Source organism: Monopterus albus, unplaced genomic scaffold (genome assembly GCF_001952655.1).
Source record: "Monopterus albus unplaced genomic scaffold, M_albus_1.0 scaffold115.1, whole genome shotgun sequence".
Lineage (NCBI taxonomy): Eukaryota > Metazoa > Chordata > Actinopteri > Synbranchiformes > Synbranchidae > Monopterus > Monopterus albus.
The window spans coordinates 1173332-1186729 of record NW_018127995.1 but is presented as its reverse complement, the minus strand read 5'-3'; the positions used below and the strand labels follow the sequence as shown (position 1 = coordinate 1186729).

At 42.9% G+C, this 13398-nt stretch overlaps 1 protein-coding gene across 4 annotated transcripts in view; it reads right to left on the bottom strand.

The window, feature by feature from the left end:
• kcnh5b (potassium voltage-gated channel, subfamily H (eag-related), member 5b) overlaps window positions 1-13398 on the bottom strand; it is a 119345-nt gene that overhangs the window by 68707 nt on the left and 37240 nt on the right. For all 4 annotated transcript variants that reach the window (XM_020611583.1, XM_020611584.1, XM_020611580.1 and 1 more), the window contains 2 exons: window positions 8137-8294; window positions 6596-6867 (listed from right to left, as the gene is read on the bottom strand). In XM_020611583.1, coding sequence (XP_020467239.1) covers window positions 6596-6867; window positions 8137-8294 — 430 coding nt within the window. The remainder of the gene's footprint in view (window positions 1-6595; window positions 6868-8136; window positions 8295-13398) is intronic.

The following is a 13398-nucleotide window of genomic DNA, read 5'->3' as shown; positions in this document are numbered from 1 at the left end:
TTGAATGAAACAGTCTTCTTTCGATTCCCCATGTGAAGAGAAGAAGAGCGCTCCGAGCTGCTATCCATCACTTTTACAGAGCAGAGGCTGTCGTGCTGGTTTTTGGTCAAGACATCCTGAGGTGTAGCTCCGCAGGCTGCTACTCAGGTTTCCTCCATTTTTTTCTTGTTAAAGTGGGTTTTCCCTTAAACAGTCTGAGGGTGTGTTGTATGTTCTACAGACTGTAAAGCCCTTTGCGGAGCATTTGTGATATCGGGCTACATAAATAAAACCTGAAGTGACTTAAAGCTGAGTTAACAGATGCAGTAATCTGCCGTGACCAGCTGCTCTGTTGCTGCACACTACAGTACAGCTGTGGGCTTCAGAAGTGCTGCACGAGCGGGAGCATAATGGCTGAACAAGTGCTCCACGTGCCTTTGGCATTTGTGTTGCTGACTTTGCAGCAACACAGAAATAAGGGGAAAACAGTCCTTTTGCATTAAATCACTTCTGCTGCTCTGTGAATGTTTTACAGATCCTTTAAATGATACTGTTTACACCTATCCTGTAAGTGTAGTGACTGCACTGAAAATCTGCTGGTGAAAAAGGGTCACTGTGGTAATACTGGAGTTGATATATGGAGAATTCATGTTGAGACGCTACTTGAGCTGCTGGGGAAGGAGAAGGTCAAATTTGTACAATGTACAGTCCAAGAGAAGAAGTCACTTTGGTTTTTACCTTCCTTTTACTGTCCTGTCTTAATTTAGTAATATAACATTTCCTGTGCAATGTTAGATGCAGTTACCTGAAAATAAGATGTTTAATTTGTTACATAGCAAACGGCCGGATGACATTTACACAATTCTATGATTTTAGCTCAAACTGTCAGCACAGGTGGAGGACGGTGTAAATACTACGGATCATTTGTAAAAACAGTTTTATACATAAACCATGTGGGCTGAGATCAGGTGAGCCGAGGGCGGGATCAGCCATGAAACAGCACGACACCTTTACAATGTTAATGCAATGAGATGATTACATATGACTTAATGACAAGGTAATTACAATGGGCTATTATGCTAATCGCTCTTTAAAGGTGCTGATCAAAGTTTCACAGGGTTATACATTTTATGTGTTAATGTCCTCTGTGTGTGTCTCTGTCCTGGTACCAATGTGCGTTTCTCCTGAATGTGTTCTTATGAATCGACTGTGATCAGATTAACAGGGAAGTGTGCACGAGTCCGGCTCTTAGCCGAGGTCACAGATGCAGTTAAATGGCTCATTAATCCTGAACCGTCTTGTGACAAACAGAGTGTAAGACATGTAAGAGGACAACTGGGGGAGACGGACAGAGGGAGGGACAGAGGAGGAGCCGTGCAGATTGGCCTCCATCACACTAATAGGAAGTAGAGTCATTCAGATGTCTGCGTACACCACTGTCCTCTGGCTCAGTCTGGGTCGATTAGACAACAGCAGACAGTTGACAGACTGACTTTCAGGCAGACAGATGAACAGACAGAAGAACAGAGGACAAACAGTCAGATGGGAAGTGGCTCAGGCAGGGTCAACAAGTAAAACAAGATGATCCCACTGTGTTTGTCTTATTACCTGCGCTCTCTCGCTGAGACCATAAACAGTGGCTTTGATAGGTGTTGTCAAACCTGGTCCACAGTGTTCTTTCTATTGTTCAGGCTCTGCTCTCGTCTGTCAACCGGCAGTATTGGTTATGATCAGTCTGCCAGAAATCAAGCAAGTGTGGTATTACCTTTAAGTGAGCAGTGGCTTTTCTTTCAGGATAGATGAACACATCACTGCCAGGTCTGCAAACATTTTAGTTTGTTGACCTTCTGTTGTTTTTTAGGCCATTCACAACCCTTAAATAGGCCGTAGACCTGTAGAGATCCAGACACGTAGCCTGTCACTGAACCTTCCACCTTGCTGACCTTTCTTGGGACATATAGCAACAACCATGTACCTGGAGCTCATTAATTTGTCCGTCTCTGATAAAGCAGCCAAACTCATTGCCTTCAAACTAAGCCTGGCGTGGCCTGAACACAATCAACCTTTAGTTGCTGAAGTAGCAGCAAATGAAAATGCTCAAGTGGAGTACAAACACCTTAAAATTTAACTTAAGTACAGTAAAGAGTAAATGTTACTTTCCACCACTGCTTGACAGAAAGTGCTACCAAGTTATTTTTCTCTCTGCGGAAGCTTTACAGCTTCATGTGGCAACATCTCGTCAGTGTCACAGAAAAATCTGGAAGCACAATGACCGGACTGCGTTTGCCAGAATCACTGTTGGCGCCCGCTCACCGAGACCTGTGATGCTCTGCCGCGCCAAGAATGCTATCAGTCACAGCCAGACTGAGCAGACACTGAACAGCACATCGTGTCTCTGTATTGTTTACTAGCGAGTTAAGGCTGTTTACTGTTTGTTTGCCAGGAACAAACAATATGGGGAACCCAGTGAGGCTCAGGCTTGGCCCCGATGCTAAACTCCAGAGCAGGGACACATCAGACTGGGACAAAAACCACTGTTCCAAAATTCAGCTCTTTTAAAATGCCTCCTCTCACCAAGTGACTGATATCAAAAAAAGGCTTGTTGGTGCTAGAACAATGGCCAAGTCTCAACACTTTCCACAGGCAGGAGCCTCTGGAGTTTTGGCACAGTGAAACTTGGCTTGACACCTGCTACATGAGCAGCTTTGGTATATCCTGCCAAACACTTTAAGACAAGATATGAAAACACTTGAACATTCGTATAAATAACCAGTGGCCATACGCCTTCTGTTTCTGGACTCTCAGCGTGTGTGGTTTAAGCTTCTCCTTTCTGTAGAAAACTGGCCAAGCTCTGACAATGATGGATTTCTAGCAGCTGTAGTTGATAGCAGGACATGGTTCACTGTGCTAAAGTATCAACCATTATCAAAGAGCCATTATAGAAACAAGTCACAGAGTACAGCAAAAAAAAAAAACAGTACATGTTTCAGTTGTGCTCAAAACAGGCATTACACTAAACTTAGAGTTCAGGAGGCAGTGTGGGTCTGGTCAGAAGCAGACCCGCCTCACACCGGCGTGAGCTGTAGTTTTCCTGTGGAGAAGGCTTTTGCTTTGACTACAGAGGCCTGGTGTAAAATCTTAGCATGTTGCAATGTCCAGAGTTCAGTCAGTGCAACTTCATTTAACTGATACTGCTGTTCTGTTTCTCAACAGTGTCATGTTAAGGACTTCTTATGAGGTTTTTTCTAACAGGATCCAGTTTAATGTCTAAGGCTAGAGTGGGTAGTCATGTCCTGTATTGGGGAACTGGAGCGGGAGGGGGGCGCTGTTGTGGATTCCTACCAATGTTTAGACCAGGCCTACACCCTGTGGTTAAGGGACGGTTGGACTGCAGCTGTGCATGCAGCTGCACTGTGCAGGGAACCTCATGGCAACAAAGAGACCAGAATGCAACGGAGACAAACAAAAGACAGGTTAAATGATAATTTAAGGCATAAAGTCTTTTGGGCACTGAAGGAGGACATTAAACATAACATGTTTGAATGTCTGAGGGAACTTTTGTGTGTAACTGTTTCTTTCCTACATGAAACAGAATTAATTACCCCTGAGCCATTTTTAGACTTCCTCCTAAAACACACTGCACTGAGAATAAATAGTCATTAGAAGCAGGAACACTACGATTCCCATGGTGCAGCAGAGTTTTCTGGGAATAGCTTCCTGGTTTAGTGAATGGAAAACAAATCTAAGGTGGTTCCACATCAGCAGGCTCACATGTGCACAACAGATCAAACGAGCACTCCTCACGACTGTTTGAGAAAATCAAATGTGTTGAATAATGTACATCCCCGTCGGCCCAAAGGCAGGAAGCTTGTAGGCAAAAACTGACAAACTATCTGTCGCCACATTAAAACTAAACTGTCAGATACAAGGCAGGTACAAGATTCCAGGTTCTGGTGAGTCTGAAGGGTCAGGACTCTCTTTTTTACCCTAGTTCAAGCTGCAAACATTAAAGCAAAGAATTACATGTTGTAGAGACACGACTAACTGTCCACTGCGACCATTTGATTTAACCAGGTCAGTTCTGGCTGCACACTGTATCTGTTTAACCTCAATAACAACAAATAAACCGCTGCTCTGTTTGTTATTCCTCTGTCAAAGCCTCCAGTCAGTGTAGGAATCAGTGTAGTCTCAGTTTTGCAGACTGTGCATACAGTTTAATAATTGATGCACTGAAAGTAACTTTTCCTCCAGGATGTAGACATTGTTACAAAAGCTGTATCAGACCAGCAGAGAGACAGCAAGAACACCAGGAAGAAAGGCTTTTGTGATAATTTCCACTTTTGGAAAAACACACATCTTCCTAAGCAGAATTTAGAACCTAGAGATTGTTACACCAACAACACAAGATACTGTTAAAACCACAAATATAGATTTATCGCCTTCATTCGACACCAGAAGCACCTTGACATCCCAGAATCCTCTACCCTCAAAGCTAGAAAAGCACTGATATCATCTTTGTATCTACAAAAGCTCCATCACATCTTCACACACGGATGTGAGACGTTTGACATGTCAGACAAAGTTAAAGTGTGTGAACGCGTACAAATGTCTGAGTATCTTGACAAATGAGAGCTGGTCTAACAGTTGGTCCGTCTACAACAACGCCACAGATGCATGTATATTTTTTTGAGAAACCAGTTTCAAGAAGTTATATGACAATTCCATCATCGCTACATTTACCTGGTTACTCGTCAGTCCTACGACCACAAACAAGGACCGAATTTCAAAACTCTGGAAACCCCTGGAAAATGTTTCATGTCTACAGGTGAATCCCAATTCCCTTATTTCATCATTCCTTTGTCCTTGATCTTCACTCGGCCTGGAAGTCGTTCTAGTCGGCCACGATGAAGGTACATGACGTCCCAAAGCTCTTATTTCTCCTCCGAGGACCGAGGCGTGAGCAGGCTGGATACACAAATGCATCCTTTGCAGACGTTTGTTAGGGACTGACACCCTCATTTATCAGAAATTAGGTTATGATTGGATGAGTCACGTGAAGGATCGAATTAGGTTATGATTGGATGAGTCACGTCTCATGTCAGTTAAAACGAGTTTCCTCGGTTCCTGTCTCCTCACCTCTTTTCCTTGTATGTTATATTAGCAGGACTAAGACACAAGGAAAGATGCAAGTGAGGGAAACATGGATGCATTTGAGGGAATTGGGATTCAGTAAATGTTGTTAAAATTCTCTCTTTTACTCTATACCGTGTGCACAGGTCAACTCAAGTCAAGTTATTAAAAGACTGTGGTTAGTGTAGAAGCAGCATTAATGGCAAGACTGGGATGGGACACCAGTCTCCATGATACAAAGACTATTAAGAGGAAGCCTGATGAACTGACCCTGTGAACAAGTCTTTATCTTAAAATGCAAAATGTTTTGACTCAAAGTGAAAATTTCACACAAGACAAAAACCTTGGTTGTAGGTTAAACATTAATACCATCCTGTCCCTCTTTTGTTCACATGATTTCTCAGATTAACCACAGGGAGACAGTTTGCCAATAATCACGTGTGGCGCATGCTGCTTTCCATTATTCGCTTCAGCTACCTCCTGCTTCCATCATCACTATGGCGTTTCCTGTTGTGCAGCCTCCGATGCTGCCTATTAACAGTGCCCATTATTTTCACTCCATAGAAACAGCCTGGTGCTTTCACAACTTAAAGCTTGCTGTTGGGGTAACCGCTAGACTGTCTTAGTGCAGCAGTTGATGTTAGATAGCAGGAGTGTGGTGGTGATGATTATCAAGATGAGATAGGCGTCACTATGTGGACGCAGAAAATATTATTTGCGATTTAGAGCTTTACAAGCTGTCGAGCTAAAAGAAATGATATTTAGAGTTAACTTGTGTGTAATGCTGAATTTTTGATGCAACAGTGAGTCCAAAGTGTGGCTCTGATTCATTAAACAGTCCTGAACCACTGTTCACCAGCAGGTCACTCAACTACATCCTCATTAACTATCTCCCAATCACAATGATTCCATAAAGAAAGACCTGTGAAACATTTTACTAAGGCTCAAAAATATTCACTATGACCATTTAAGTAATGAAAAGTCTCAGTGAGCCCAGTACGCTTGTCATTATATTATATATACAATTCCTGTGTGCCCGGAATCAGCAGCTCAGCCAAAGAATGGCCCCAAAACACAAAATCCTGCAGAGAAGTTGCACCCGGTGAGCAATGCTCTGTATCTATCTCTTAATACACCAGATATCCATCCTGTGTGGAGTATGAATGTGCTTTCTGCCTGCGATACTGAGCATGCAGATGAGAATATGTTGGTCTGATGTCGGTACAAGAGAAAGAGCCAAGAAGTCGGCAAAATATACCACTGTTTAGGTTCTGATGGTGGAAACACAGCACAACAAGGTCTGGCACTTTCACACAGCGTTAAACATGATTAAAGCTCTAGCAGTGCTCCCTCAGAGCAGCTCCTTCAGTCATCTCTCAGGGCAGCAGAGTGAGACCTACTGAGTGGACACGGACTCCTGTGTTTCAGTCTCCACAGTGACCAAAGCCACAACAACAGATACAGAAACCAGCTGTCTCATACTTACATCCCACCATCATCATGGCCACAGAGAAGATTTTCTCCCCGTCCGTGGTGGGGGCGATGTTGCCGAAGCCGATGGTTGTCAGGCTGGTCATGGTGAAATACAGAGAGGTGATGTACAGAGAGCCCTTGCCGGGGCCGCCCTCCAACTGGCCAGAGCCGCTGGTGTTGTAGCGATAAGGTGATCCAATGTTAATAGCCAGCTGGTAGAGCCAGCTGTCCTTCTTGATGGTGTTGGTGGCCTCGTCGATGACCTCGTAGTCTCCAATGCTGTACCTGTTGAGGATGACATCTGAATTTCAGTGTTTAGCTGGAATAACAGCAGAACTTTAACCAAACTGTTACATCCAATTCAGGTCTGAGCAAAAGTCAGGGAGAAACAAGCATTACTATTCTCCTCAAGACGCCTCAGATCTACTGACGAATCACTGCTTTCATCCTGTTCGCTGTTTATTTGCAGGAGTGATGTATTGTTGCGCCCAGACTGTGGACTAGTTTCCTTTCATCATTAGAGGTCCCCTGTTTATAAGTCTTCTTTACAATCTCTTTTCACTACATGACTGCTCATATTCTGCCTATATTATGCAACGAGCTCCTGTGTAAAAAGCCTGTGGAGCTGTATTTGCAACATCTCTGCAAAATCACTTTTGTCAACCGAATGAAAAACCCTGACTCAGCACTAGACCTGTCAAGTCTAAGCTCGTAGAGCACATGTAGGACTCAAGATGCAAACATAATCGAGACAGCGGTTTTCCCATCAAAAGGTAAAAAGCAGAACAAATGACCAGGAAATAAATGAAACATGTCAGTGACAGAGATGCTGAGTAGAAAAGTGCAGGACAAAATTCACTTACATCCACACTTGAAATGCTTGAACCCTTCTTTTATTTATGGACACAGATCCTAACATCACCTCAGACCCCCGTAAATCTCTGAATTTATTACCTCAACCTTATTTCAACAATATGTGATGAGCCACTTGAGCAAACCTTAAATATAGTTATTAAAACCATTAATCCTTAATGTAAGAGCAGACTGATGAGCATAAACAACATCCAGGGCTTCACTTTGGTCTGTCAAGGCTCACATTCACTTATTATAGCCTATAAGATGACTATGATTTTTCATTTTGGTTTTCAAAACTTAATGCAGCATTGGAGGTATGAAAAGGACAGTAATGCATCATAAGTATACTGCTGGTGTATTTAATGTTGGGGAGTAAAGCATGATTTTAAATGGCTCTCTGTTTTTAGATAGCACAAATGGTAAATAATAATCATTATTATTATTATTGCTCATTTGCTACAGTTAACAGACGAGTCAGTGCTGTGAGACAAAAGGAAACAACTCAAACAGCAGCATATGTTTCGTAACGTACAGCTGAAGAGGCAGGAGCCGTGTTAGCATACACAACCAAACAGGAACAGTGAGGAAAATGGGTACATTCCCAGCAGGAGCCTTTAAATGGCATTAAACTGTGAGGAAATGAGAAAACCTTCCCTCAGTGGCTGTAAATAGCATTAAAAAAAAAAAAACCCTGTTTACCAGATGCAGGCGAGCCAGTGGGCCACTAATCCGAACACGCAGACCAACAGGACCAGAACAGCAGCACCGTACTCCAGGTAGTGGTCCAGCTTCCTGGCCACCCGGCCCAGACGCAGCAGGCGGACCACCTTCAGAGAGCTGAACAGACTGCTGATGCCCTGGGGGTGGGGGGAGACAACCAATGAGAGATGAGGTAAAGAGAGGGGGAAGGCAGAGGACAGTTAAGAGCAGAGAGAAACTGGTTATTTCAGATAAAACCAGCTCCTGTTTCTGGTTTCTTTGGGCCAGTCTGTGTGCTGAGCCCCTCACTAGCTGTGCTTAATGTTTTATACATTGTCTGACCACATGTATATACAGTAGAACCACATGCCGTCTTTCTTTCTGGATATTCAGTAATGTACTAAAACAACACTTTTACAGCTGCACTGCTACATTAATTTAAGAAGTCGCTCTTGTTTGTTTGTTACACTGTGTCCTGTAATTCAACCTGACAAAGTCTGGGGTCATGATGGGAATACGTTTTAAAAGGCTGAAAGTTTTAACAGGCTGTACCAGAACAGTACTAATAATGATCATCAGTAAAAACTGCTACAACATCTCGCTCAAAATTCAAAATGTGTTTCGCTGCCCACGAACATAAAATGAAAAAGGTGAAACAAATTGATCTGGCATTTAACAAAAACAAGCAACAGTCAACAAATATTTTACTGCACTGTTTGACACCACAAAGCATCGAAAATGAAACGGAGTTAATTCAGTCCGAGCTGCTCTGTACAGTGCAAACACAAACTGTGCTTCTAATATTACTGGCCAACATTAACATATAACTGAATATCTTAGTAGCATAGAGTCTGTAGGCCCATAAATAAAATATTGTCACAGTTTCTCCAGCAGAGAAGATTTTTCCACTTAGAGATGCCAGTTCAAATTGTGGTCCAAGTTCTTTAATAAACAAACTGAAAGAATTTTGTGACACATTCACTGTCAGCCAGGCTCTAAAACCCAAATACCACTTTAATGTACAACGTGTACAACACCACAGAGCCTTGCTGCTCAGACAGTCGTCCCTCAGTGCGTTTTCACTGCATTAACAGCTGCGTTATCGGTCCGATACCACAGACTTCCCCAAACCCAGTTAGCTGGGAAACAGGCTCAAGATAAACAAAAGACAACAGCAGCATCCACGACTCCCAAGGCATCATCAGCACGCTGTGCACAATTAACGCTGCCGAGCGTTCAGCACAGCAGGGAGCACAACACTGTACCACCTGGAACTAAATGTTTGCCAACATCAAGATGTTGGAGCACAGACAGAAGAAAGCCAGCAGGGTTATCTATGATGTTATGTAACAGAGCCAGACAGGTGAGGACCAGGTGAGGACCAGGTGAGGACCAGGTGAGCTGCAGTTGCCCCCGAGTCTTCACCCCCGTCCTGGCGCTCATTCTCCGCCTCTTCATCTTCAGCTGCAGACCAGACGCACTCAGCCCTCATTCTTCTTTCAACCCTATTTTAACTCTTTCGATATGATTGGTTTAAACAGTCTGACAGCATTCAGTGTTTTCCAGATAGAAGGCTCATGTGTTCTTTAGTGAAATAGTTTCCTGACTCTGAACTTGTGTTTTGCATCGTTTAGCTGCTCCTTCTTAATTCTGACACACTTGATCCAGTAGGAAGCTCCAACCCTTCTCCCCCTTAGACACTAGGCTTGTATTACTACATTTCATTTCTAATTAGACACTACAATAAATTAATTTAGTTATAAGCACATATTGTACAAGAACATCTTATACATGTTAGTGACAAAATAAATAAAAATAGATATATAGACTGCTTTGAGGATCACTGCTGTAACATACAGAGAGAGTTTTACAAATAAACCACAGTAGATCTGAAGCTGTGCTGCTTAACCCCAACACTTCAACAATTAGAAAGCATCTTTTCTGTGATCTTGGTCTTGACGTGTTCTAAATCCTTGAGTGAGATTCAAGGAGACCTGGTTCTGACCTAACCTCACCTAACTCCTGCTGCAGGTTTTATATTTCCCTCTCTGATGGCACAAACCCAGCCAGCCCTCCCGATCCCTCCCATGCCCACCTCAGCCTTCCCTAGCCCTCCCTAGCCCCTTTCAACCACAGCTTCAAAGGCCTCCCCTGGGACTTAGTGGGTTCCCAGCTCCCATGCAAACATCTCTAAACTGGGTGGCCACAGGGTAGAGCAGCTCAGGGCACAAGTCAAGAGCATACAAGACATGTAAAATCATAGCACATAAGCACCTGCTTATAAAAACATAGCTCGTGAAGTAAGACTGTGTATAGAGGGGGATTAAATGTCCACTGGGAAGCTCTTTTCACAGCGCCTGGCTCTTTCTCTCATTATTTTCAAAGCAGAGGATGCAGTGTTGCATGTTCCCGACAGCACCGGGAGCTTAACATGTTTTCACCACTCGGTCTGGGGAGCATTAAAAATTTAAAATGTCTCAGCTTTTAGCAAAGAGCACCACGCTTCACTTGAGTTTTCAATTGTCACTCTACACAAACTGGAGCCAAAAGAAAAACATTCAAAGCAGCAAAAACTAAAAGTTAAATGTGCTTCTTGAGTTTTTAATTCTTCCAACATGTGAAGCACAAAGATAAATGTCAAACAGAATATGATTGAGATAATTTGGTTTAAAAGTTTCCAGAATGTTTTTCTCCCTTTGTTACCTGAAATACAGACATTAACAACTGTCTGCGAGGATAAGAGTTGAGTAACTAAACCAAATCCAGTTGGCTCCAGAATCTGCTACAGCATCTTACATCTCCAGCAGCAGTTTGTTCTCCTTTATCTTTCAGCCTCCTCCAAACCATCTTTCCATTCATGTACATTTTCCACAGGACTTTCATCCACATATTCATCTACATTTCAGTTCCCATCACAATGTCGCCTAAATAGAAAGAACAGAAATGTTGCAAACTGGAGCTATTCATGCAACTTTCCAATTTAGTTTCCAGCACCACTACAGCCCTGATACTCCCTGTTTTTAGAAAGTTAAGTGTTCATATGATGTTTTTTTCCATGGTTTAGCAGCTGTCCTGACATTTGTTTACGCTTCTGAAGTTCATTTTGCCAAATATGAAATATCACAGTCATTGGAAATGCTGCACTTCTCCCACTCATAGTTATAACCAGGAGCCTGAGTGAACAGCCTTCTCCCACCTGCACAGTATGACATGAACAGAGCATTACTGTGTCACCTCACCATCTTCTATAAGAGCAAGGCAACAGAAATGACACACATGCTCTCTGTTAATGGTGCATGCTGCAACAAAATGTACCACATAAAGAATGCCGTGGGCGCCCAAACACATGGCAGGCCTTTAGGAACACAAGGCCAACGTCCAAGTACAGCAAGGTCTGGTAGAGTTAGAAAACACATTATGTTGGTACCATAAATAGATGGATATATAGTGATGTGGACAAACATGGTCAATAAAACATCAGCAGTACTTTGGCCACAGATCGTCGATCTCCTTCTATTCCACAGTTGCTGTTTTACCATCATTCATCCACACAGCAGTTGCTCCTTGAGATTTTTATAAGCCACTGTATTCATTCATAGACATTCCAACCTTGTGTAGTCTCTCTCTCGTCCTTCTTCTGCTGCTCTTTTTAGCAGACACGTTCAACTTCCCCTCCCATTTGTCTCCTTCTTCCATCCCTCGCCCTGTGTCAACATGTGACGTGTTAATTTCTCACCCCTGACTGCACAGCGCAGAGCTTCCTCCCGGCTCTGCCAGCTTGGCCGGCTGTAGAGGCGGCAGCATGCACGCCACGCACAAAGGTCACCCTGGATTAGGCCTCTCTGAGCCACTGTGGTGCCTGAAGACACCTGCTGTGAGCTCCTGTCGGCTTCCTCCATGACAGCAGGTGATGTTAGGACCTGCTGGAGGTTCCTCCCTTCCCGACTCCAACACCCTCAACACACCCCCCAAACTCATCACACCATCTCTGCTGCAACCCGAGGGAGCATCAGCACAACTCCTCGTGAGAGTGTTCTCATTTTTTAGCTGTTTTACAGCCACAACTTGACTACTTCAGTCACTGTTACCTGTGTGCATATTCGTGTAGGTGTTGCCATTCTTGAAATAAGAGATCTAAAAAAATGTACACAGGAACAAGCAAACTGAAAAAGATTCTTTCGTCCTAAAGGAGGAACATGCTTTTGGGAAACATCTTGTTCTCACAGCTTTTACCACATGCCTAATTGCTGAGATCTGGAGACGTGGCAGCATCATTAGAATGGAGTCGAACAGGGGAAAAGGCACCAGTGGTTGGCCCAACAACCAACAAGCATAAAAAACATGATCAAATATTACATATTAAAGTCCATCAAGCATTCCCACAGATCTGAACTGTGTACGCAAAAGACGCTACACAAGTTGTTGTGGTTTTGATTCCATGACAGAATATACTACAGCACTGCTTCATGACGAAAAGGGGACCATTTCACTAGTCACTGTACATCAGTACCTCTTTAATGCCTCTTGCTACATGGCTACAGAGGTAGGACTGTGTGCTGCTTTAATTAGAGCTGGCTGCTGAAAACTGGTCAACTGGTTTGTTTTCTCACTGCTGAGTATTAGAAGATGTTCTTGTGCCACTATCACAGCATATTAAGCTGTAAGCAAATTAACAGTTTCATATTTTCATTTACTTGGTTGGAAATGAAAAAGAAAATGAACACACCTAAATGTGAATTAGTGAACTGTCTAAACACCAGACTACGGTGTAGTAACATATTGTTACAATACATGATCCTATTTACTAAAGTTAAGTGTTATACGCTTTAATTTTATACCATTTTATTCTTCTTTACAAAAGTCTAAGATGAAGATGAGCTTTCCGGGCCAACTCTGGCCTGCGTGCTAATTTGACCCTGGACAAATAAACTACATTAAATAGAACAGACTAATTAGTTGATGCCAACAGTTTTGATTAATTTGATCAATTAATAGTTAAAATTATCAACATTTATCATGCAAAAACAAACATTTTCTTTTTCCAACTTCTCAAATATAAAGATCTGCAAATCATTCCTCTTTCACATCACTGAAAATCTTTGAATTTTAAACGGCTTGAAGCAACGGTGCCATTTCCTGACTCTTCATCAACTGAACAGTCAGTTAAACTTAGTGTCTCCTTTCTCCCATAGTGTGTCCTCTCTCTCTCCCTGTACCTTTCTGCAGGTTGCCCTGGCCCTGGAGCTCTACATCTCTGATGAG